The 27,094-nt window shown below is 39.8% G+C and overlaps 1 protein-coding gene across 1 annotated transcript; it reads right to left on the reverse strand.

The window, feature by feature from the left end:
• Positions 1 to 888: 888 nt before the first annotated feature.
• LOC118801759 (calpain-1 catalytic subunit-like) lies at positions 889 to 26,800 on the reverse strand. The gene is made up of 10 exons (XM_036562121.1): positions 26,647 to 26,800; positions 22,622 to 22,847; positions 18,737 to 18,806; positions 14,875 to 14,993; positions 13,718 to 13,851; positions 11,193 to 11,367; positions 4,224 to 4,298; positions 2,356 to 2,441; positions 1,739 to 1,813; positions 889 to 1,428 (listed from the first exon to the last, which is right to left on the reverse strand). Exons 2-10 carry the CDS (start codon positions 22,835 to 22,837, stop codon positions 1,314 to 1,316), a joined length of 1,065 nt encoding a protein of 354 aa, XP_036418014.1. The 5' UTR covers positions 22,838 to 22,847; positions 26,647 to 26,800; the 3' UTR covers positions 889 to 1,313.
• Between the last annotated feature and the right edge of the window lie 294 nt (positions 26,801 to 27,094).

The following is a 27,094-nucleotide window of genomic DNA, read 5'->3' on the forward strand; positions in this document are numbered from 1 at the left end:
GTGGAAATCACTGCATGGGCTCAGAAACACTTCTGAAAACCACTGTCTGAGAAAACAGTTCATCACTGCATCCACAAATGCAAGTTAAAACTCTAAAATGCAAAGAAGAAATCATATATAAAAAGGATCCAGAAATGCTGCCACCTTCTCTGGGCCCCAGCTCATTTTAAAAGCTGTAGTTTTCACTTTCTACAGCAGTGTTTCCTCAGCTCCCAAACCCTCACAGAGCGTTGTTAAAAGAAGAGGTGATGAAACACAGACATGCCCCCATCCCAACTTTTTCAGAATGTGTTGTGGGCATATATTTTTCAAAATGCAATAAAATTTCTCAGTTTCAACGTTTGTTATGTTGTCTTTGTATTATTTTCCTTTAAAAATATGGTTCAGATGATTTGCATCCTATTTTTATTTACATTCTGCACAGCGTCCCAACTATTCTGGAAATGGGGTTGTAATAATCCATTGTGACAATCATATATATATATAGTGACTGACTGAAGATCGGTTAGTTAATGTTTTGATTAAGAGACGACTAAAACATGACTGATACTGTATCAGCCGTCTACCGTGTGCTCTCAGTGAATGAGTGTGTAATTAATTTCCTGTGTGTACGCAGATCTTTTGGAAGCTGGTGAAGATTTAACTTGGTAGCCTAATTACATGTATATAATTGATAGAACAAGGCCAATGAACATTTTCAGAGGGTGCTAACGGGGCTGCTGAACAATTAACAGGGGTAGCTGGACTAGTAGATGGATGGATGGATGGATGGATGGATGGATGGATGGAACATTATTGCTCCCGAAAGAGAAATGGAACCAAATTAGCAGTTGCCTGAAACCACAGAGTTACTCATTACTACAGATTAATGAATAACTCTGTGGTTTGAGGCAACTGTGTAATGCTTTAGGCATGCAGTTAACACCATAGCCTTGTAGCTCTGTGCTAGAACTAAAGAAGCAAACTTCAGACACCAAGCTTGGCTGATCAAGTAAGGGGTAAACATATACATTAATGTATGTGGATCTTCTTTCACTAATTCAACACAACACGACTACTGGGTTTGTTTGTCAGTCTTTTATTAGGATGAAGGGATAAGTTCCTTCGTTCCTGGCCTAAAAAGGGCATGTAATGTGGTTAACAGAAATCTAAAGCTTGTCATATTCTGCTTAATTTAGTTAAAATGTGTACATTTCAGGGTTAAGGTCAAATCAAGGCTGAAGGGTTTTGCTGTAAATGAAGACATCATATGTATTTATTAGCAAGGGTACATTAGCCATTGACAAGAGCTGCTAAAGGCCGGATGTGTTCGCTTAGCGCTGGACGCGACGGGACCTGGGCGCAGGAGGCGGCACACTGAGGAATGTAGAACTGACACAGCAGATATCCAGTTCAGAATAATTCCTGCAGAAATCTTTCATCGACATCCTGGAGCAGAAAATAAACAAATAAATAAATAAATAAAAATGCATGCAGTGAAAATGTAGTGAGGTTTATTTGTTTAGCATCCACAGATCAGTTTCTCACTGTCATACCTACATAACTTAGTAGTTACGGGATAATTCATAGTACGTCCTGAATAATTACCACATAATTTAGTAGTTACTGAATAATCCACACTAATTACTGAAGTCTTAAGATTAAAACTGAATAATAAAATCCACAGTTTAAGCAGTGAATGATTATTATTAGTGTCATTACTTTAAAATGTAATTTGGAGTTAATGTCATCTGCCTACCAGAATTCTCCATCGTTTTTGTCTTCCAGCCATTTTTTGCGATCCTCCTCGCTCACTTTACCCCACAGAGGTGACCTGAACAAACCAGACAAATCAAATAAACACAAACAAACAACACTGCAGTCATTAGATGCCTGAATTGTCACACAGAACAAAACGTTCTGCTTCGTCATGCTGTCCTACAAATACAGTTACCAGACTGTACAATTCTATATATAATAAAAAAATCTGACAGTGTAATATAACTTAGCTGATGTGTTAGTAGATACTGAACAATTCATAGTAGATACTAAATAATTCATAGTAGATACTGAATAATTCATAGTATACACTGAATAATTTGTAATAGATTCTGAATAATTCTGAATATTTCTTAATAAATACTAAAAGTCATAGTAAATGCTGAAGAATTCATAGTAGATACTGAGTAATTCATAGTAATTACTGAATAATTCATAGTAGTTACTGAATAATTCAGTGCAGAAATTGAATGATAAGGCTTAATAAGGAATAATAACTGAATATTAAATGTGAAGTTTGAAAGGGTAACAATTATATTCTCACATATGTAATAATGGATTGTGAGATAAATAAAAATGTTAAATAGGAGCTCTTACTTGTCACTCCAGTCTCCGTTCCACTCCCCCTCCCCCCACGGGTTGAAGACTCGCACCAGTTTCACTTCTTTACGCTGAGTCTTCACCTGTTCACCAAACACCAGCACACTTTTTAGCAATGTTTCATTGCATTTTTCATGTTTATTGGATGCATCTATAAAGACAGTGGTATAAAAAGGTATTTGCCCCCTCCTGATTTCCTCTATTTTTGTATTTGATTGACCTCATGGTTTGAGATTTTTATACAAAATATAATGTCCAGAGAACACAAAGAAACACAAAGCTTTTTAAATGATCATTTTTTTTTCATTGAAGATGACAGTTTTGTATCAGATAACTGGTCAATAACTTAGTAACTGGTTTTGCCACCTTTAGCAGTAGAGGTGGATGATATGGGGTGATGTCATCAGACTTTAAGAAGTTTTGATGATACACAATATATTACGATGTATATTATATTACCATATATATTTTTTCTAATAAATTGGAGAAGATAAAGTAGTGCCACATTTGTATTCTATATTTCACATACTGCACTGCTTCCTAAAACTGGAGATCGGTCTTTTCCATAACTGTGGATGAAGTTTGACCCACTCTTCTTTGTGGAATTGCTTCAATTCAGCCACATTGGAGGGCGTTTGAGCTCAAACTGCCTGTTTAAGGTCCTGCCAGAGCATCTCACTGGGGTTCAAGTTAGGACTTTGACTTCTTTTGAACCATTTAGAGGGGGACATGCCCTTGTACTTCGTACTGTATAGCTGCATAACGCAATTGTGCTTGACCTTCAGATCACAGAATGATGTAACTGAACTCTTGTTTTCAGAAAAGTTCCACTTTTGACTCATCAGTCCACAGAACATTATTCCAAAAAGTGTTTTCAGGCCATAAAGGTGGTTTTAGTAAATGTGAGAAGAGTCTTTATGTTCTTTTTGGTCAGCAGTGGTTTTGGCCTTGCGACTCTCCTACTGATGCTATTTTTGCCCACCAGCTTCTTTCTAACGGTAGAATCATTAACACTGACCTTATCTGAGGTAAGCGAGGCCTGCAGTTCCTTAGATGTTCATCTGGGTACTTTTTCTTTCTGAATAAGTCGTAACTTTGCTCTTAAAGGAATTTTGGTAGGCCGGTCACTTCTGGGAAGATTCACCACTGCTCCAAGTTTTCTCCATTTGCAGATAAAGGCTCTGAACATTTGTGTTTCCTCAGGTTGTTTTTGTCTTATTAATTGTGAAACAATTAATTGTGACAAATTGTTGGACATTTACTTTATGGAACTGATTTCTTTTTTTTTTTCCAATTTCCCACAATTTAGAATAATAGTGACAACATAACACATGAATGGAATTGCTCCAATCACAAATATTGGTCTTCAGTCAACTACAGCCAGTTAAACCCCCCCATCAACAATACAGCTTTAACATATTAACAAAGACATGCATTCAAATAATTCACTTGTGACAAGGCACTAAGAGAAATTATAGAGATTATGTTATATTATGTAAATTATGAAATGATTGGGCTTTAACATTTGTACTCTGTATTTTATTAGTTGCCAAAGTTCAAAGTCAAAACTACCTCAATTATTTATTTATTTATTTTTTCTGTACATTTTGGAAATATATTCATAAATAGATGTCAACTACACTCTTTATTCTTGAACTTCATGCATTTCACATCTTTAGATTCAAATATCTAAAAAAGAAAACAAAAATCAGGGCTTTCAAATACACAAAGGGGGCTCATGATGGTATCAGTCACGCATTCAGATAAAACAATATAGAATGTAATGGACAAATTTAAACATGATCTGTAGGTCATGGTGAACAGCATGTTTGAAATTCAGCAGTGTGGATTGAACTGGGTCTCACCTTGGTGACTCCGGTGACGGCGTAGGCGTGGCCCTCCACTATGCCGTTGGGTAACACCGTGTTAGCAGAGGTTTCCTGAAAATACATCGAAATAAACAGAGTGTGTCTTCTGCCCAATCCAGACCTTCAGACCTATGACGTTCAGTCTGAGGGGCTTCAGACTTTATCTCATATCACTTCTGATCTGCGAGGCCGCAGAGCCGCAAGCTTATCTGAGCATTAACAAGAAGATAGTGGCGGCTGCGGCTGCTGCTGCCTGACACAGGGGAAGCATAGCTGGCGATAATCGAATGCACAGAAACTACCGTTTAGAGGCCAATATAAGACGATATTAAGTTATAAATAATGATAACATACAGTGTAGATTTTAATATATATACTACATACCAACAGGTATTTATAGATGTCTAATGTAATTAGAACAATAAGAAGTTCTGAAATGATAAACACACAGTTTCTAAGCAATCATTGGGCAGAAGAAAACATCCTGGACAGGTCGCCAGTCCAGCATAGGATGGACAAATGCATTCACACACATCTAGGGCCAATTTAGCATCTCCAATTCGACTGCATGGACGGCGGGAGCGAACCGGAGCACCTGGAGAACATGCAAACTCCAGACACAAAGGACCCTGGACGCCCAGCCCGGAAATCAAACCCAAGCCCTTCTTGCTCTGAGGCAACAGCTCTACCCACTGCACCACCTTGCCACCCAAAATATCCTCATTCGTGATGTTATGGTGATTTCTGTTCCTCATTCTCAACAAATCTAACACTGGCGATCTTCTTTTTTCCAGATGCTCAGCTTTCTCCTTATTTAAAACCTGTGAACAGGTTTAATTACACACTTACAAAAGTAAGTGCTTTACCGTTAGTGTCACATCTGCTGCCACCAGTTCCCCTCTATGCCAGCAGAGGTCTCCCTCACCTGTGGGTGACACCTGCACGTAATCAGAGAGTGTCTGTGGCGGATGTGAGCATGTGTTCTTTGCAAAGTCTTGATTGGAAACGCCCTGCAGATCTGAGCCGTGTTTTTCCAGTGTGTCTTCTGTGAGAACTGGGTCGTGGTTTTGGACTGTTTGCCTGATTTTTTGTGATGTGTTTACGGTTTTGACCCTGCCTGGAAAATCTAGCGACTCTGTCTCATGTTCAGTAAACCTGCACTTGATTTCTGATCTTTGTTGTGAAGTCGACTGTTATAGTGAGCCGTTAAATAAAAGAAATGAGTTTTATCGAGGCAGCGACCCTAATGCTAGTTTTTGAAACACTCCTGCAACACTGTGCAGGACTATTTAGATCAGTAGAACCATCAGAATTAAAAACTGATGGTTATCTTTCTAATATGAATGAATTGTTTCCGTTAGAGACCATTAATTTCCTGTAGGAAACCTTTAGATCCCATCAGAAGACCATCAGATACATCTGGAATCAGACCTAGAACACCTGTTAAACCATTAGAGTCCTTTACACTGTGATATGCCCTGTGATGAACTGGTGACCTGTCCAGGGTGTATCCTGCCTTCCGCCCAGTGACAGCTGGGACAGGCCCAGCACCCCACCGTGACCCAGAAGGATAAGCAGTTTAGATGATGTATGTATCTATGTATGTATACACTGTGATATCAACCAAACAGGACAAATGCAAAGTACCATTAGTGACTACTGGACACCACTAGGAACGAGCAGAACCTTTTAATGGTTTGTGTAATTTTGTTCAGCAGGGCAGGTTCTGTATTAGTACATCTGTGAAAGCCTACAGTCCAATAAATAACAGCTGACCGTCATATTCTAAAAGCACTGGTGACAATCTCAGACTCCCAGACGCCAGGTGTAATATCCACCCTTGACACCAGAGGGCAGCCTCACCTGAGTTTTGTATGCTGTCAAGGTTTGGATTATATTTTACTCTGTTTTGAGATTTTTGAACAGTGTTCTTGTTTAAAACATGAAAATGGATTCATTTTTGTGTTTTAAACAAAATTTCCAAAGAGTAAAAGGAACGAACCAGTTCTGATGGATAAAGCTGGCCCAGCTTGCTTTCATGAATGATATCAATCATTGAAATCTGTACATTTGCACATCAATTATGGAATACGTATATTAAAGGATTCTTGCCCATGTTTGCCTGTAATTTTCAGTTTTTTGGGAATGTTTCCCATTTCACTGTGGTCACCTTTTGCTGTGAAATAAAGATAATTTTACAGTCAAAATCTGCTGAATTTTAACCACGTTGGGTGACCAGCTAAACCAGCATGAGATCAGCACTAGACCAGCATGAAAGGTTAAGGTGAGGTAACTAATATTGTGACAGTGTGGCTCAGGCCATGTGTTAATAGGGTGGCCATCACATTGGTCATGTAGGCGTGTAACAACTGAAGAAACATAATTTTAGTTTTAAGTAGAATTCCTTTAAAAAAAGAAAATGCGTACATGTCCAGTTCAGTCCAGTTTTGGAACCGAAAGGAAAGGATGGGCTCTGATGGTTTCTCCAATGTTTTTAAATATAAATAGGTTTTGTTTTCTTACTGTCATTTAATAACCACTACATTGGGGCAGTACAGTAACTTGAAAATACAACAGAATGAATATTTTATGGTTTTACTTTTTACTTGGCTGCTCGTTACCAGATGCAGCTATGCTAGTACTGTTTAACATGCAGTCTGACCATTACATGGTACTGATGTGATTTCTCTGGTGACGAGTGGAGAAGTACGACACTAACCAGCTGCTGTTCTTTCCTCTGACTGAACCCAAACAGACGACACTCCAGTAAAGGTTTAGAACCACCCTGGTGCTGCTGTTTGATTTAAGGACCAAGACAAAGTGGTTACATGTAGCTAACGCTACTGTTATTAACATGAACGAATGCTATCACTATCCCATTACCACACCCCTGCAGCCCCCCCCCACCTCCTTCACCCAGTCCTAAATAACTGTTACGCCTTTGCCCTGCGGGGGCAGACTGGGAGGGGTTATCTGAGCATAATAGGGGGAGCCTGAATTACGCTGAAGCAACAAGGGACAGAACTGTGACCAATTATTCCTAAACTGTATCCCAAACTTGTGTTCATGGCAGCTCAAGTGTCATTAAAGCAAAACAGGAACATACTGTACAAAATACTAAAAAAATCTGAAAATTGGGTAAGATTGTACTTTTAGCTCAGATTGTTATGCTGATAATGTAATTTGTAATGAAAAGATTTTAATTAAATTAGGAATCAATGCAAAAAAGAACAATTTTCACTCATGCTCAGACTTTTGGACCCCACTACATGTGTGTATATATATATATATATGTGTGTGTGTTTAGATGCTTAAGAAAACCAATTTTTATTGTTCAGTTTACTATTTATAATTAACATTCATATTCATCATTTAAGTAGTATCAGATTTAACACCTACAGTAAATATACAAATATTTTTATTGAAAAATTAGTTTAAAAAAAGAACTGAACAATATATAGATAAACGTATGGTAAGTACACATAAATTTTAATAATTTTACAAATTATACTTTCTGTATGTACGTATAAATGTCCTATTGATTTGTTACAAAGTGGTTCTCAGTTCGAGTTCCAGTCCAGTCTTGAGGCCATCTACTCAACACCACAACTGAATTGTTGAATGAATAAATATATTTAAAAAAAGATTGTTTTTGGTTTGGTTCCAGGAAAGGCCCCTTAATTGGTTTAGAGCCTTAATTAATTTATTTATTTTAACCAAAACGTTTCTTCAAAGAACAGTTCAATGAAAAGTTTGTCACAGAATTATAAGCGGTTCTCTCAGGCATCACTCCCATGTTGGCTCCTCACGTCACAAATAAACAGTTCTACGACATCAGATCAACACCTGGAGTTTTGAGGTGCATATTTTCACACTCTACTGGCCTCGACACACCTGGTTCAACCCGTCCAGTAATTGTCTGACCTATTACGAGCCGTGAGAGGTGTGATGGAGGAGGGAACAGAGGTAAATTGTTCACGTCAGGTTCTTTTGAGAAACTTCTCTTTAAGGAGTGATCTGGATTTATTCCAATGACAATAAATTCCAAACAATACCTGAAATCAGCAGCTACCGAGGAGAACTCAAAACACTCACACACAGATGTGAGCTACTCCCATTAGTCAGGTCCATGCACTTTAGCACAGTTCACTGCTGATCACTCCTCTCACTTTGGAGCTTTAGCAGTTTATTTTAGACCACATTTAGTCCAAAAACAGAGGAACAGAGGTGTACAGGCTATGCTGGTAGAGGCTGGATGGATTAATGCCTTGATTAGCCTTGATACAATATGAAGGGTAGCGAGAGGCATGTGCACATGAAACGAAGAACATTACAACAGCAGCTGGGAAAAGAAAACGCTGATGTTAAATTTGACCTTCGGCTTCCTTCTGCGTTGTTCAGTGAATGCGCTGCCCGAGGACCTGATCTGTCAAAGGGAACGTGAATTTGAGGGGGAACTGAATTGGATACAACACCGGCGCCAAAGCAGAAGAACCCAGGGTGAATGGAAATTGATGGTGTCGACAACAAGCTACTCTGCTCACCAGTTTACAGGGCAGGACAGCGAGGTGAACTGTGATCTATTGCAGCTCCTCTGATGAACAATGTTACTTACATAAGCTCTGAGTTGTGCTGACATCGTGTGATGCAGCGCCGCCAACCCAAACAACACAAAAGGCCTGCAGGGCGAAGTGATACGTGCAGGGCGTTGTACGGAAAAAATAGTGCCCAAAAAGTGAATTTTTCGAATTTAGCAGTATTTTACCACTATTAGTGTGACATATAAAACCTTATAAGACACTTGTAAGTCTGCTGGTCATTTTGGACAGCAGATAAAATGGTGATATTTGTAGTATAGATATACAGACTTCTGTTTCCTAGAACTACAATTGTGAACAATTCTAACTCTAAATATCTCTAGAAACGTGCATTTCACACTAAACCCCTCTGAATGATTTTGTTTACAACTAAACAGTTCAATGATTAAGTCATTTTGCAAAATCAGTGGAGTTCCCCTGTAAAGTTCACTACACTGTTAGAAATAAAGGTTCTGTTCAGGTACATTTTTCGTTCATCAAGGTACAAACAGTGTAAATGTTCCCTCAAAGCTCCAACAGTGGTTTTAAGGTCTGATTGTGAACCTTAAATAAGTGTTTCCAGGTGAAAAGTTCGTATTTGTACCTTTTCATAACCGAATGTTTTAAACAGAACAGTAAAATAAAGTCCTGGAGACGAGACGGGGTGTGTGGAGTCAGTACAGCTTAGAACATATCATTTCAGTGGATTATGGTTCAGTTATGTTCCCTGACTAAAGGTACTGAGATGCAAAAGGATTTTAGTCTAAAGTCCAAGATCAGTTAAAAGTCCCAAATGTGTTTCAGCTCTGAGTTTAAACCACATATCCATAAATCTGTTTTAACACAGTGTCTGAATCATTTTTCCCTCTTTATCTATTTCACTTTTTAAACATTTGTTTTACATTTTGTTCAAAGTCAAATGTGTGCAATTTTCAAGTGGACTAATGCACTGGAATCCTACTAAGTACACTCTCATAAAAGATGGTTCTTCAAGGATTCTTTAGTCAAGAAAATTGTTCTATATAGAACCAGGAACACTCAAAGAACATTTTGCATAAAAAAATTATTCTTTGCATGGCGAAATCGTTCTTCATACTGATGGAGAGCGTGCTGCAGACGGTTCTATATAGAACCTTTTTGAAAATGATTCCATTTAGCAAAAAGGGTTTGTCTGTTGTTATGATGTCAAGCTTGTAATAATAGAACACATTAACGACTTCGATGCAGCAACCGCAAAGTTTACCCACCCAATTTAAGCTCACAGCATTTTGTGAAGGACCTGCTGCCTTTGTTTCCCAACAAGTGGACAAGCTTGTACTGGACTAGCTACACTGTGCAAGATCTGCAGCCTTTGACGAACGTTAAGGTCGAAAAGCCATTGGTCATCAAATTGGTGACTGGTTTGCAGCCAACAAGACGTCAAGAAAGCAGGTATCTTACAGAAAACATTGAACAGTGCATTCAGTGAGTATTACTGACTTAAAGGCTGAGGTAGAGAATAATTCATTTAGTTTATGAGTAGCAGTGATTTCGGGCTGGTAATAAATGGGTAGAAAGAGGTTCTATTGAAAAAGAGTAGCGGCCTATTTATTAAAAAAAAAAACAAATGAACATGAACTAGTTTATTTTTGGAACTGTGAACTGGAACTAGTTTATTTTCATTAGTATGAACTGAACTTTGAACTGCAGGGAGATTCACTCGAAAGAGGCCCTGAATATTCTGTTGTAACTCACACTATGATGAAGCAATCTGAACCAAAAATACGCTACATACCTTGACGTACGTGTAATTAGTTGCATCACATGCGATGCTGGAAGTGATGAAGGGGTACGGGGGGTCTGCCACCAGCTGTCTGGCGCCTACCTCATCACTCCGATGCAGGGGCATCCTGGCTTGTTTGAAGCTACATACACTGAAGAGCACATTGCACGTTGTTTCGTTCTGATTGCTTCATCCTAGCGAGAGTTATTACAGAATATTCGGGGCCTCTTTCGAGTGAATCTCCCTGTAGTTCATTTTCAGTGTGAACTGGCACAATACTGAAAGAAATGGCTCTATATAGGTGCTAAAGAACCCTTGATGCACAGTGTAGCATGAACAAAAGATGCTTTTTGAGCTGCTACTTTTGTACTTCTACTCATTACTCCTCATTACTTTTTCAGTAATGACACTGGTACTCGAGTTCTGCCCGCATGGCACAACCTCTCACCTAACTGGCGAAACGCTGGCTCATCTCTCAGAGCCTTTTTAGTGTGAGTCTGTTTTTTTTGGCTGGTCTCTCTGCCACAGGCTGAGTGCTGAGATCAGTATCACCTTCACATCCTGTTTAGACATGCTGAGCTTGTTAGTGTGGGCAGTGAGAATGGAGGGTGTGGTGGGCGGTTTTACCCCCTGAGGAGTTCCACAGCCCATCAGGGCTTTGGTCTGAGCTGCCATGTCCATCAGCTCCCACAGATCACTCGGAGCTTCGCTCAGGAAGTAGGTCTTGTACGCCCCCCCGGTGAAATCCCTCAGAGCGTTAAAAATGTACCCTCCTTGCATGGCTTTATAGGAACCGCATACTCTGGGGAAAAAAGAGCGTTAAGATTATCACTGAGGATGTTTTCTGTGCCAGTTAGTTACTTAATGTCAACAAGGACGAACATATCAAACACTGGAAACTCTATACAGGAGGTAAAGAGCAAAATCAGACAGAACCCTTCATTTATTTCCAGTCAAAACTGTCCAGTAAGCTATTCATTTTTCAGGAGAGGTTTCTGAGGAGAGGAGATTTATGGGTAACGCTTTATTTTGAGTGTCCTTTTTAGATGAAATAATCACTCCTCAGACTCTCAGTAACATCAACAACATATCAGCGATGTAGCGGCAGTGAAGACATTCAGTAGATTATCAAGAGACTTTTAGTACATACATACATACATCATCTAAACCGCTTATCCTTCTGGGTCACGGTGGGGTGCTGGAGCCTATCCCAGCTGTCATTGGGCGGAAAGCAGGATAGACTTTTAATTAACTGTGTAAATAAAATGTGTTTATAATCTGCTGAATTCGGCTGTTTTTCACTGTATTTGTGTCCAAGTTCAGCTCTGTAGATGTTTAACCGAGAGGAACTGAACAAGAACAGGTTTAATACAGACCATCAACATCTTCAACAAGCTGATACAGACACACTGACACCATCCTGTACCTGGAGCTTCACTGGATTAGGGTTTGGTTAAGGATTAGGGTTAGGATTAGGGCCAGGGTGAGGGTTAGGATTAGGTTTTATCTACAAAGCACCAATCAAAATAAGTGTTACCAATATATGGCCAACTTACATAAAGAAGGAGAAAGTCAAAAGAAACTAAGTGAAAAAACAGGAGTTTTAAAAACTGGAGCTCAAAAATGATTAAAAGCTACAGAGAAAATGAAACTCCTAACAACCACCTGGAAGACCTGGTAGACACCAACACTGTCCCCATTCCTCCCCTATTAAATCAGCCCTGTGTGTCTCGAGGCAGATTTAACAGAGCGCTTAAGTTCATCTCCGGTTCAGGTTAAGTTTACATTTTATATTCTATCCAGCTGTACAGCTGACTAACAAACAAACTCACCGCTTATGAGCTTAACGGTATGCTAGGCTAGTAACGTTAGCTGAGGTGAAATGTGACTAGGCTAGAACACCAGCTGGAGAGAAAAGATGATCAGCACCTTAAATTGATTGCATTCTTGCAGTAAATTTAACAGTTTCTCTCTCCTTCAAACTTACATCTATATTCCTCGTCCTCAGCTCTCTCTCACCCCCTCCCCCCCGGTTCTCCCTCTCCCCGCGGCTAACCCCGCCGTACAGTAAGAGTGACTGAGAACAACCCAGTGAGAAACAACCACCTCAAAACAGGAAGTATTTCCCAAACACGCTACAGTATAATATAGGAAGTTGGCCCCAGAGCACACACACAAGTGAAAGTGTCTCTCTCTCTCTCTCTCTCTCTCTCTCCATATATATATGTATGTATGTATGTATATATAAATATATACTTGTTATTGGAAAAAAAACTTATCTCCAAAATGGTAACTTTACGGGAGAAGAAAAAAACGTACTTTAATTTTAATGTAAGTCAATGGAACCAGAATTTTTTCCAAGTCATTTTTGGTCGTTTCTTTTAGTCCATTCATCATGAAATTTACACACAAAGTAAAAAGCATTTTCTAATTATGTAAAAAAAACTGAGAAACGTCAAAAATGGAGATATTAGGTTTTCTTCCGACAGCAGTGAAATAGATCATTGTAGATAATGATATAATAATAAATGAATAACTGTATAGGGGAAGAAAAAAACCTATATATATATATACATATATATGTATAGCTGTTGTCAGAAGAAAACTTAGTATCTCCATTTTTGTCATTTTTCAGTTTTTAACATAATTTGAAAATACCTGTTGCCGTTTACACTGTGTGTAAATTTCATGATGAATGGCCTAAAAGAAACGACCAAAAATGACTTGGAAAAAATTCTGGTTCCATTGACTTACATATGTATATATATATATATATATATATATATATGTGTGTGTGTGTGTGTGTGTGTGTGTGTGTGTGTGTGTGTGTGTTACATTTTATTTTTTAGGTTTTTTAAAAATGTATTACATTTCTTTATTTATTTGTCTCTAAAACATGTGGTGTCATCTATAGATGGCATATTGATATCAAAAGGCTGATATGATCAGAAAATGCTGGATGGGAGGTTAATAAATACACGAATGTGATCTGATACTGTGACAGATCTATCCTGAAACAGCTCTCACTCACACTGTGGTGTTATTAGCTGTGTTGACTTTGGGATTTAGAAGCTTAGTAGCTTTTAAAGAAAATTTAACTCAACATGAACACAACGTCTCTAATGTTGTCCAGAGGAAGTGAGGAGACCTACTTGGCGTACTCTTTCTCCAGCAGGGCGGGCCAGAATTCATTGCAAGTTTTGCAGTTCAAAAAAATCAGTTTTCCATCAACAGTCGGCAGTTTGTCGTCTATCACGACATCGACCCACTTTCCAGACCTCCAGAACTGTGGGGCGGAAATGAGAATCAAACTAATCACAGTGGGAATAGAAAACAGAAGCCAAAGAAGAAAAATGAAGTTTCTTGGGGAAACTAGAGGTTACATTCCACAAAAACTCACTCATGGATATCAGTGAAAAAATACACACAGCACAAATGTGCACTAAATTCATGTAACCCTGCAAAATTTCTACAAATTTTCTTTTAAACTTTGTATTTGACTTTGTAAAGTTGATCCATGTGAGGTTGTAAACTGCTTCTTAAAAGTTGAGTTTAATGGTTTAGAAAGTGCTAATATTGATATGAATATTCTGTAATTCTAAAATTCTAACTGGGTGTAAATTCAACCAATATTTAATCTGCAGATTTTGTATTAATAAATCCCTGCCACAGGTTAATTTACTTTTTTACGCCAGAGAATCTTTAAAAAGATACATTTTCTGTTAGTTTTCAATTTCTTTTTTATGTAGAGTTCTGATGGAAATAGTATGAATCATTTTTGGTAAAATACATCAATAAGCAGGTGTTAAAATTGATTTTATGTTTTGAAGCCATTTTGAACTTGTGACATTACATATTGCATTAAAATTTCATGTTGTTGTATATACAATGAAAAAATTCAGCTCAGTCTAATTAGATATTCTGTGAGCATTTATTTTACTCATATTCTAAGCGTTTATTTATTTCTATTAAATAGGCATTAATTTTATTTATACTCTATAAGCATTTTTTAATTCTATAAGCATTTTGTATTTTTTATTTACACTCTAATATGAGCAAATAAAAAATCATAACCAAAAATGTCTTTATGGCACAATTTTTACATCAAAAAGAAGTTGTTACTTGAATTATTTAATTTTTGTGATGTTGCCTGTGTGGTCTCAGGTGATGTGAAGTAATCCTATATTTCATGTTAAATGCAGTACATCGTATGTAATGATGTATATGAATACTCCACTATACAGAACGAGTGTGAAACCATGGGTTAATGTACTTGCCCTCGTAAACAGAACAGGACTGATGTACTTGCCCTGAATCGAAACATTCCTGCATAATCCTTCCCAAACGACTGATCTCCTGGAACCACCCGATCCATGATCTCCTTCTGGAATGTGATGGCAGCGACCGCAGCTAGAAACCAGCAGTTTCCTAGAAAAAAAATAAATAAATAAATTAAAAAACAGAAAAAATGTACTATAAAACTTAAATGTATTTTAGGCACTTTGTTTATTTTATTTTTAATTAACTACAGTACATTTCTGATTAATCTGTGCTTAAAAAACCCAAAACTGAGGCCTGTTAAATGCATATGGGGGGAATATAGAGTCCTCTGATTGTTTACTTTGGGGGTCTTAGTTGTAACAGTGTGTTAAACCAACCCCCCCCGTGTGGATTCTATACCTTAGCCAGTCAGGACTACATTACAGACACAGAGAGTGACATAACCGGCTGAGTTTATGGACAGTTTTTTGGGAGCACTAGTTGGTGTTGAGAGATCACTTAGAGTCTCCTGAACAATTACGGGAGCCTTTTCTCACAGTTGGCAGCTCAAGAGTGAATCCAGTGAATCCAGTGATTTGATACAACACACACAATTTCACTAAATAATTAAAGCTATCAATAATAATCTAGATAAACAAGTATTCAGTCAGGACATATAGTTCCTGTAGAGTGTGGTATTGCTGCTAAGCAGTCATGGGCTTCTGAATGTGAAGAGGAACGTTCATTGTCTCATCACTGTATATTGCCCTGAGCTTGTCGTAATATAGCACTGTTTAATGCCAAAACCTTCACTTTATAAGTACATTTTGGTCACAGAAATTACCACCGTGATGACAGTCTTAATTACCGTTAGCGCCTCTATGGGATTTCCAGTCTTATTAAGGCAAGGCAAGTTTATTTATATAGCACCTTTCAAACACTGCTGTCATTCAAAGTGCTTTACAAATGAGAAAATTCAGAGTCAGATTTGTTTAAAAATAGTAAAGTAAGCACAAATAGAAAAACATAAAAACAACATTAAAAACAGTTAAAACATGATTAAAACAATACATTTAAAATTATTATTATTAAATTAAAAATCAATTTAGAAATTAAATTAGAATAGAATTTTAATCAAATTAAAAACTTAAAGTCAGATTAGGATTGAAAAAAGTGTTACAGAGGAAAAAGGGGCTAGAAATGCTAACAGTGTTTAAACTGAGCTGAAAGCTGCTCAGACAGGATCGTTTTCAGGCTGATTTAAAGTGTCCAGTGTCGGGACTCTTCTAATGCTCTCTGTCCACTGCGTCCATTTAAGAGCAGCATAGTATCTAAACACTGCTTCTCCATGTTTAGTCTTCACCTTCGGCAGGACTGACTGACCAGTTCCTAATGATCTGAGAGTTCAGCTCGGCTCATATCGCTGCAGCAGGTCAGATAAATACGCTGCTCCTGCACCATTCAGACATTTATAGAGCAGTAACAGCTCCTTAAAGTCTATTCTGGAACAGACTGGTAGCGTAAGGATCTAAGAATTGGGGGGTCTTCTTTTACTCCTAGTGAGACTCTGGCAGCTGCATTCTGAACCATCTGAAGCTGTTTGATGGTCTTTTTTTAGGGTCCAGTTAGGAGACCATTACAGTGATCAATCCTGTTAAACATAAAGGTGTGGATGAGTTTATCCAGGTCTGCTTTTGTCACAACAACTCTGATCTTGCTGATGTTCTTTGATAAAAAGCTGATTTAGTATTTAGCACCAAGCTAACAGTGCTGTTTGCCCATCTTCCCACACTCCCATCATAGTGCACTACATAGGAATTAAAATGCTGCCTCCTGCATCCAAATAAAATTTTTTAGAGTCAAAGTTGCTTCTTTTGGGTTTGTTGCCACAGACCTGGTTGCATGTTTCTCTTGTGAGATCTGGCCATAGTATACTCCATGCTTCAGTTCAAGCCTGTGATATTAAAGGAAGAGTTGTTTAGCCTGTTAGCTAGCTGACCAGCTTCATTGTAGTTAAGAAAATAAGTCATCTGCCCCTCAGTTTAACCCCTTAACTAGTCAGGGCCCAAATTTTATTGCACACTTTTACAACCTAAGAATAACTCAGTCAGTTTGCATTGAAGTCCCTGTAGTTACTGAATAATAAGCCTTAGTATATAGTAAGCCTGGGATTTTTAATGGTGTAAACAAAACTGGGTTCTTACTTCATGTGTACACTTAGTACTCAGTGCAAAGATTAAAGCAATCCATTAAAGCACAAGGAATTTTCTTGATTTGGTGCAATAAAATAGAATTCATTTGTTGTGAGGTGCTCAGAACTGGGTGCAAATTTAGTATTTTACAATGGTTTTGAATGTGGCTCAACAGAACTATGCATTTCATTAAATTGGCTTCAGTCTGTCCTTTTATGATTCAAAGTGTTCTAAACCCCAAAAAGGGGATTCTCTAAAAGTTATTTAGTAAAAACTATGGTTATATACAGCCTCATCTTGATGTAGTTTCATGATAGTGACAACGTATTGCCCACTCTTAACCCTCTGGGGTCATTTGAGGTCATTCTCTCGATTTGTGCGTATCTTCTTAAATCCTCCTTTAATTTAAGAAGATTCATATACTATATAACATGAGCCTCATATGTTTCATATCTAAATGCTCCGTTATCTTCATCACTACTTTCCAAACCCGCTGCAGCAGCTTCAGCAGCTGTAAACTCTCTGCACGCCGTTTCACATGAGTCTCCGATGTGGACCGAATGAAGAATGAAGGGTTTCCGGCGTGATGGTCAGTGCTTAGTGATTTCCTGAGTGTCCATTGGTCAGTTTCACACAGAATGTAGAGGGACACACCAAGCCACCAGTTCCACACAGTGAGAGGCAGATGACGTGTATCTCAGCCCCTCTTCATAGGCTCATAACTCCGGACTTAAACCTCAGAGACTCGACTCAGACTCTCACCTCAGAGACTCGAGACTTGACTCAGACGTTCACTTCAGAGACTCGAGACTCGACTTGTACTCGGACCTCATAGACTCAAGTCTCGACTCTCACTCTCCCCTCCCCTCAGAGACTCGCCTTGGACTTTCACCTCAAAGACTCGAGACTCGTCTTGAACTTTCACCGCAGAGACTCAAGTCTTGACTCAGACCTCCCCTTCAGAGTCTCGCCTTGGACTTTCACCTCAAGGACTCGAGACTCGACTCAGACTCTCACCTCAGAGAATCGAGACTCAACTCGAACTCTCACCTCAGAGACTCAAGTCTCGACTCAGACTCTCACCTCAGTAACTCAAGACTTGACTCAGACTTCCACCTCAGAGACCCGAGACTTGACTCAGACTTTAACCTCAGAGACTCGAGACTCAGACTCGGACTTACACCTCAGATACTCAACGCGGACTCACACCTCAGAAACTCAAGTCTCAATTTTGACTCTCCCCTCAGAGACTGGCCTTGGACTCACACGTCAGAGACTTGAGACTCGACTCAGACTCTCACCTCAGAGACTCGACTCAGATTCTCACCTTAGAGACATGAGACTTGATTCAGACTTTAACCTCAGAGACTCGAGACTCGACTTGGACTTACACCTTAGAGACTCCATTAGGACTCACATCTCACTTTCACACAGAATGTAGACGGACACACGAATCCACCAGCTCCACACGGTGAGAGGCAGATGACGTGTATCTCAGCCCCTCTTCATAGGCTCATAACTCCGGATGTGAGTCTCGTATGATCTCGTGATAAGATGGAACGGAAAGGGCGACTCTACAGATTCAGGAAGTGTTTAAACCGGATTTCTGAGCTGGATCATCACAAAGATACAGACACAGATACAGAAACTGGATTTGGCATGTGGGTGAGCTCATGGACCCGAGAGGGTTAAAGACCAGTGCATGAAAAATCAAGTTACCAAGTTCTCCTTGAGCGAAGTCAAACCTGGACTCGCCATCTACGATTAGACAGGGGTCTTCCACCAGTTCCTGACAGAAGAAGAGAGAAGAAGTCACAGAAGTGTCAAATATGAGTTTAGACACAGACCAGTTTTGTACTTGTTGCTTCTTAAAAGGGGAACCGCACTGAATTGTCTCAATTTCTGCATAATTGAATGGTTAGAATGTGAGGTCTGAGTGGTTGTATGTCAAACTCTCCCTTCTAGAGAAACTTACTGAGTCAGAATTGCTCACAGTGGTGGTGATAGGAACCAGACGTCCACCTCTAAAAGCTCCCTCACAGAAAGTTCCTACATGAAATGGTTATGAATTCACTGCCTGATGACTGAGACACTGTTTTATGATAGTTTAGAGAACTTAAACTCCATTCATGGTGGAGGGATACATGCAGGGCGCTGTGAGGCAAAATAGTCCCCAAAGGAAACGTATTATTTCAGATTTTCCACTATTTTCCATCATCAACATTCCATATAAACTCAGAAGACTCGTGTAGGTTCACTGGTGGTTCTGGATAGTAAATAAAATGTCTATATTTGTGTTGTAGTCATGGTGACCCCTGGTTCCCATCACCACAACCATTTCATACCAAACCACTCTGAATCACTCTGATTACATCTCAACCACTGAACTATTTAGAAATGTTAAAAATATCCTTTTAATAAGCTTTTCTGCTTCTGTATGTGAAGAACAGTCTGAACAGTGTTAGCTTTAGTGAAGAAGGTCTACAGCTGCAGGTTTAAACTCGCTCAGCGTCTCATTAGAGGGACTGAAGTGATGCGTCGTGAAGGCATGTTGGAATATGTGTCTGTACAAGTAGAGCTGATCACTGATCTAAGCTCTCAGCACAACAAAGGCCAAGTTAAGACTCTAGTTTTCTAGAAGAATGAAGAGCTTTTTACTTTCACACATAATTCACACAGTTCATTCTCAAATGTGATACATTTTTCCAACACTACTTCTATAACTTGGTGGCCTTCTAATTAGAGTCTCCAGTGAACATTATATATAATTTTAATATAAATGAAGGGTTTTATTGAAAAACATATTATAGACAACTTTCATGTTCTTTTTTCATGATGTACATTGTAGAAATGGACTTTACACAATTAATATCAGTGCTATACGATGTTTAATTGCACCAAAATGTGTTTTCCCATTGTACATCAGCTGTTTTTTTTAAAAAAAACTTATCATATTCAACACTGCTGCAGATATACAGCATTTTGGAATTAAACCTTTCAAATTAGAAGATTATAATTAATTTATTTCAGAGTCATAGAAATTGTCTAGAAAGAGCAGATTCAAGGTTCATTTGTTTGAATTTTGGATATAATGATCCTTTGAAAAGAATACCAGCTGAAATTTAATAGAAAAAAATTGTGCTATTAATCATAATTTAGCACTGGTAGTTCTTGTATGTGTAAAGCCTATGTTTGGTGAAAATAAGTTAGCACATCCTCTATAGGAATCAAACTCAGATACGCCATTTTTCTGCATGTTTTAGTGCACAATTTCTATTTCATTGTTGAGTTTAACATTTAACATTTAAAATAAAACATAAAATATAAAATATAAATAAATATAACTATAAAAAAGCCAGATTTTATTTTATCTTATCTATTTTGTTTTATATTTATTTTTCAGTATGTTAAATTCAGCAAATAAACAGTAATTGTGCATTAAATTATGCAGAGGTGTGTTCTCTGTAGAGCAGTGGTTCCCCAGCTGTGGTATGTGTATCCTCAGGGTAAAAGCCCAGTGACACTGAAAGTCAACACATTCTGACGTTAACCTTAACCATTTTCATTCCATCAGCCGGCTGTGCAACCACACAGGTAGTTCCCTGACATGAGCGACGCTAACAGCATCGTGCACACAGCAGACAGCACACTCATGATAGTTTGGTATTAGTAGTTTACTTTGTTGTAAAAGTTTGTGGTGAAGAAAAAAGCATTTCACTCCGGTTCCTTCTGAGCGCAGCACGTTCAGGAGAAACTAACGACAGTGGAGTTCATTCAGTTCATTGTACTCTGTTGTGTGCATGAATTAAGTGATTATCTTTTACTAGCTGCTGTTAAGGCCTGTGTGATTCTTGTTCATCCAGCTCTCACAGAAAATCTACACCGTTTCTCCGCCCCCACCTGCAGTCTGAACACTTTGTCTCGCACCCAGCTGTAACCTAAACACTTTGTCATACTCACCTGCAACCTCAGCATTTTGTTCTGTCCGCAACCTAACCGTTTTGACCTGCTCTCACCCGCAACCTAACCATTCTGACCCGCTCTCACCCGCAACCTAACCATTCTGACCCGCTCTCACCCGCAACCTAACCATTTTGACCTGCTCTCACCTGCAACTTAACCATTTTGGCCTGCTCTCACCCGCAACCTAACCATTTTGACCTGCTCTCACCCGCAACCTAACCATTCTGACCCGCTCTCACCCGCAACCTAACCATTTTGACCCGCTCTCACCCGCAACTTAACCATTTTGGCCTGCTCTCACCCGCAACCTAACCATTTTGACCTGCTCTCACCCGCAACCTAACCATTCTGACCCGCTCTCACCCGCAACCTAACCATTTTGACCTGCTCTCACCCGCAACCTAACCATTTTGACCTGCTCTCACCCGCAACCTAACCATTCTGACCCGCTCTCACCCGCAACCTAACCATTTTGACCTGCTCTCACCCGCAACCTAACCATTTTGACCTGCTCTCACCCGCAACCTAACCATTTTGACCTGCTCTCACCCGCAACCTAACCATTTTGACCCGCTCTCACCCGCAACCTAACCATTTTGACCCATACTCACCCGCACCCTAACCATTCTGACCGCTCTCACCCGCAACCTAACCATTCTGACCGCTCTCACCTGCAACCTAACCATTTTGACCCGCTCTCACCCTCAACCTAACCATTTTGACCCGCTCTCCCCTGCAACCTAACCATTCTGACCCGCTCTCACCCGCAACCTAACCATTTTGACCCGCTCTCACCCTCAACCTAACCATTTTGACCCGCTCTCCCCTGCAACCTAACCATTTTGACCCGCTCTCAACCGCACCCTAACCATTTTGACCCATACTCACCCGAACCCTAACCATTCTGACCGCTCTCACCCGCAACCTAACCATTTTGACCCGCTCTCACCCTCAACCTAACCATTTTGACCCGCTCTCCCCTGCAACCTAACCATTTTGACCCGCTCTCAACCGCACCCTAACCATTTTGACCCATTCTCACCCGCACCCTAACCATTCTGACCCGCTCTCAGCCGCAACCTAACCATTTTAACCCGCTCTCACCCGAGACCTAACCATTTTGACCCGCTCTCACCCGCAACCTAACCATTTTGACCTGCTCTCACCCGCAACCTAACCATTTTGACCTGCTCTCACCCGCAACCTAACCATTTTGACCTGCTCCAGCCTGCAACCTAAACATTTTGAACTGCTCTCGTCCGCAACCTAACCATTTTGACCTGCTTCTGCCCACAACCTAAATGTTTTGACCTGCTCCCACCAGCAACATAAATGTTTCGACCTGCAACCTCAGCATTTTGTCCCGCCCACAACCTAACCATTTTGACCCGCTCTCACGCGCAACCTAAGGGTTTTGACCCTCACCCACCTGTAACATAAACGTTTTGACCCGCTCCTACCTTCAACATAAAGGTTTCGACCCGTTCCCGCCCACAATCTAAACGTTTTGACCCACTCTGACCCTGGAGAGGACTAAGGTCAGGATCACAAACATAGCATAACACAATAACTTTCATAGCATAACATGAATATAAACATTTAGTAGAGGATTAGTAAAAGGTTCAGTAAGGCTGGACGTACCGACGGCCTCTTCCACACCACTTTGGCCATGTCACTCTGGGACAGCAGGCCCGTACCGATGGAGCGCTTCTCTGGAGGAAACGTCTCATCGATGAACTTGATTTGTTTGTTAATGTAATCCTGGCACAGCTTCTGGAAGTCCTGACCCTGGAACTTCACAGGGTCACTCGGAGACCCTGCGGAGTCCTTCTTGACCCGCTTGTTCTTGGGAGGCATCTGTGGACGTCTGGTCAGAGAAAAACAGCAATGTGAAGAGGGTATCACCTGTTCAGTTACAGCGTCCTGAAGGAACGAATCAGCCTAACATCCCAGCAAAGTTCACTGAATGTAAAGGTTTTCGAGATGATAAGATATTTTTATAAGCAGCTTCTTTAAAAATGAAAAAGAAAACTTTGTTTTCAGCACAAACTGTTTACAAACAATGCAGCTGAAAGTGGAGCGAGTGTTACAACGTTAACTGAGTCAACAGAGTTAAACGTAACAGAAACGTCTGATTAATTGATGTGAATGCAGTTGATTGTTTCAACCAGACAAGCGTTAAAATACGGCAATTACTTTATGTGAACCCTGCTATATAACACTGACACGATCTTTCGCTTACTGTAGGGGTCTTCCACCAGTGTGGAGGCTGTACTTCAGCCTGACTCGCTCTCAGAGGCACTTATGATGAAAAAGAGTTACTTTTACAGCATAAAACAGACTTCAGGGTGACTCTGCAGAACCATCTGTCTGATTGCTGTGAAAACTCACAGATGACGTTACTATGAGAACATGAGAACATGAGAAACTGACCCAAAGCATGTTCGACTTAAAAATCTACACTTTACCCTGGATTAGCTCTCCTCTACTCATTCATCGTACTCTGCCCATTCAAAGTTTGGGGACTTTTCTCCTTCTCAAGTGTAGTGTTTTTTCAGTCATATTGACTGATTTTCATCCATCCATCCATCATCTAAACCGCTTATCCTTCTGGGTCACGGTGGGATGCTGGAGCCTATCCCAGCTGTCATTGGGCGGAAGGCAGGATACACCCTGGACAGGTCGCCAGTCCATCGCAGGGCAGACAGACAGACAGACATACACACTCACACCTAGGGGCAATTTTAGTATGTCCAATCAGCCTGACTGCATGTTTTTGGACTGTGGGAGGAAACCGGAGTACCCGGAGGAAACCCATGCAGACAGGGGGAGGACAGGCAAACTCCACACAGAAACGACCCTGGTCACCCGGCCGGGAATCGAACCCAGACCATTCTTGCTGTGAGGCGACAGCGTTACCCACTGCACCACCGTGCCGCCCGGACTGATTTTCATTTTTATTTTATTTTTAACAAAGTAAAGCTTTAGTCTATCATAAAGCAGCTCTGTGCTAATCCTTTTTGGTACAGTAGTATGCAAAAGTTTGTGCACCCCCCAGTCAAATGACAAGTTGTGTTGATTTTCTAAGTGAAAATAAGTCAACACACCCTCTACTGGATTTCAGCTCAGTTTAAAACACTGTTAGCTCTACTGCACCTCTCTCCTCTAATGGCACTCTACTGTTCTCACTTGTAATGTATATTAAAATTTATTCTTTTACCCGATTTTCTCCCCCATTTAGTCGTCTCCAATTCCACCCGCTAGTTAGGACTCCCCCAATCACACGATGCTATCAGCGCTAGGAGGGTGAAGCGCTAGGAGGGTGAAGGCTAACACAGGCTTCCTCCGAGACCTGTGAAACCAACCACCGCTTCTTTTCGAGCTGCCGCTCACGCAACGTCACTGGACAGCTGAACGCGCTCGGAGGAAAGCGCCAACCGCCAGATCTGTTACGACTAGCATCGCGCTGAGTGATGGGGGGGGGCATCCTGCCCACCCAGAGAGAGCGAGGCCAATTGTGCTCTCTCGGACTCCCGGCTACGGACGGCTGCAGCATCACCAGGGACCGAACTCGTGATCTCCTGATGAGGGCCAACGCTTAGACGGTTGCGCCACTCGGGAGCCTCCAAATTTCTTTTTTTTTAAATCTGTTGTTTTAAGTATGTTTTTAATTTTTATTCTTCTTTACTTTGTGTACTTTTTTATTTTTTTATTTCAATTATCTTTGTATTTTCTCATTTGTAAAGCACTTTGAGTGACCGCAGTGTATGAAAGGTGCTCTATAAATAGCCTTGCCTTATAGAGAACTGCTTATTTTAAGGCACAATTACTGTTTCTATGCTGAATTTGAAACATGTTGAGTAAAATAATGGTTCTTTAGGAACTATTTTGCCTCACAGCGCCCTGCATATTATATGTCATGAATGGAGTTCTATGTTTTGGGCCAAAATTTTCTTAAAACTATCATAAAACAGTGTCTCAGTCATCAGGCAGTGAATTCATAACCATTTACTGTAGGAACTTTCTGTGAGGGAGCTTTTAGAGGTGGACGTCTGGTTCCTATCACCACCACTGTGAACAGTTCTGACTCGGTATGTTTCTCTAGAAGGGAGCGTTTCACACCAAACCACTCTGAACCACTCTGAACGACTCTGAGCCGCTCTGAACCACTCTGAACCACTCTGAACCGCTCTGAACCACTCTGTTTACATCTTAAACACTTAATTATTCTGAATTTAGAAAAAATGGTGTCTCCAAATGTAAATAAATACTGTTTGAATAAACAGGGGGAGCAACAGATGGAAAGAAAACAGATGGCTAATAAAGATAAAGTTTAGTCTATATTTATATTCAGCTTTACCACAGGAGCTGCTGAGCCTGACACAACGGCCATAGACATGTGACCCTTTATCAATATGCCACAGCATTGATCTTAGACCTCGATTTGAGCAACAGAAGAGCCTGAAATCTCTGTTTCTCTGACACATCAGTGGGAAACACCCTCACAAAGGAAAACTACAGAGGATTAAGGCTCGTCTTTGTTTTTGTATCTGTATGTCGTAGCCTCCTGTGTATGTGCACTGGTGTGACTGTTAGTCTGCTTACGGAAGAGCTGTAACAAACAGAGGCGTGAAGCGCAGCCTAAACCCACCCTTATTACGTTAGTGAAATAGTGACGCAAGTAGAAGAAATAGCTACTAAAACTAAACTATAGTAAAAAAAAAACAGAATCAAATCAGGTTTCTGTAACAGAGCTTCACTGGAACCTCTCAGTCCATCCAGCACCTCTTAGCAGAGGAACTGAAGGAACTGTACGACTCTTTTCTTCTCTTTTTGGACCATTTTGGTGTAAAATAAAACACTAAAGCTCCAGAGTGAGAAGAGAGATCAGCAGTAAAGCAGAACAGGAGCTGAACCGATACAGCAGAACCACATTAAACCCAGAAAAGAGAACTAAATATTACTGACTAAAAAAGTAGATTAGTAGAAGTAAATAATACACTTGGAAAAGATGGTTCCTCATGGGTTCTTTAGTAAAGAAAATAGTTCTATACAACACTAAAAGGGTTCTTCTATTGTTACGATGTCAAGCTTGTAGCAGAACCCTTTTGGGTGCTATATGGAACCATTTTCAAAAAGGTTAGGGTAAGAACCTTCGACGATGGAAAGAATCATTTAATCATGGAAAGCGTTTGTTCATGGCTCTATATACACTGCAAAAAACAGTATCTTGTCAGGTAAATTTTTTAAATTATTTCCAAACATTTTTAGTTGTTTTTTACTCACTTTTCCTAATTTTATTCAGTAAAATGGTCTCACTATACTGATGATTTTGCTTGTTTTAAAAATGAGCTTGAAGCCAGAAAAAATTATCTGCCAGTATAGTGAGACAATTTTACTCAATAAATTTACTTAAATACGTAAGAAAATGTTGAGAAATAAACTCAGTAATCTTATAATAAGTGCACAACTATCTCAAAATAAAAATATTAGACATATCAACTAGAATTAAGATAATTTCACTGGACAAGGTGTCTAGAGCCATGTTCTTTACTAAAGAACCAGCTTTTTTAAGAGTGATAATTATTTTAAGACATACTTAGAAAAGTCAAATCCAGTAAAATATAATGTAACTTCATAAATAATTGTAAGTAGTTGTTACTCACCTTTGCAGATTGATTACAGTCCTACAGTAAACAGGTCTGTTCAGCTGGAGGACGGTAAGTTTCTTCAGTCAGTCGTTTGTCAGTGCGGCGGTGAGATGGGGGGAAGCTTCATTCTTCACAGTGAGTCCTTCAGAGAGTCTGAACTGAGGGAGTTTTCGCCTCTGGCTGTGAAAGCTGAAGTTCACACGGGTTCACAGAGAGGAGGGGTTAGTTAAGGGGCTAGTTAACGTTCCAGAAAGTACATGTTTAAGAGTTTAAAGAGTTTAGAGTTTTTATTGAAAGTGGAGTTTATTTTGAATGTTTATGTTAATAGTAAGTTACAGTAAATTAGATCTGAACTAAGAAGAGTTTATAAGTTTCAATGTGAAGAATGTAAATTTTAATGTTTCTGTTGAAAACAGAGTTGAGAGTCTACAGACAGCACAATTGAACATTTCTACTGAAAGAA

Source organism: Colossoma macropomum, unplaced genomic scaffold, assembly GCF_904425465.1.
Source record: "Colossoma macropomum unplaced genomic scaffold, Colossoma_macropomum, whole genome shotgun sequence".
NCBI classification, from domain to species: Eukaryota; Metazoa; Chordata; class Actinopteri; order Characiformes; family Serrasalmidae; genus Colossoma; species Colossoma macropomum.

What these genes read in the sequence shown, in the direction of transcription:
- LOC118801759 (XM_036562121.1), bottom strand. Translation starts at nt 22,837, where the DNA reads ATGCCTCCCAAGAACAAGCGGGTCAAGAAGGACTCCGCAGGGTCTCCG. An exon ending in TGGTGTGGAAGAGGCCGTCG is followed by an intron (nt 18,807 to 22,621) that starts GTACGTCCAGCC and finishes TTCTTCTGTCAG; the next exon opens with GAACTGGTGGAAGACCCCTG. An exon ending in GCTGTGGAACTCCTCAGGGG is followed by an intron (nt 4,299 to 11,192) that starts GTAAAACCGCCC and finishes ATGTATTTTCAG; the next exon opens with GAAACCTCTGCTAACACGGT.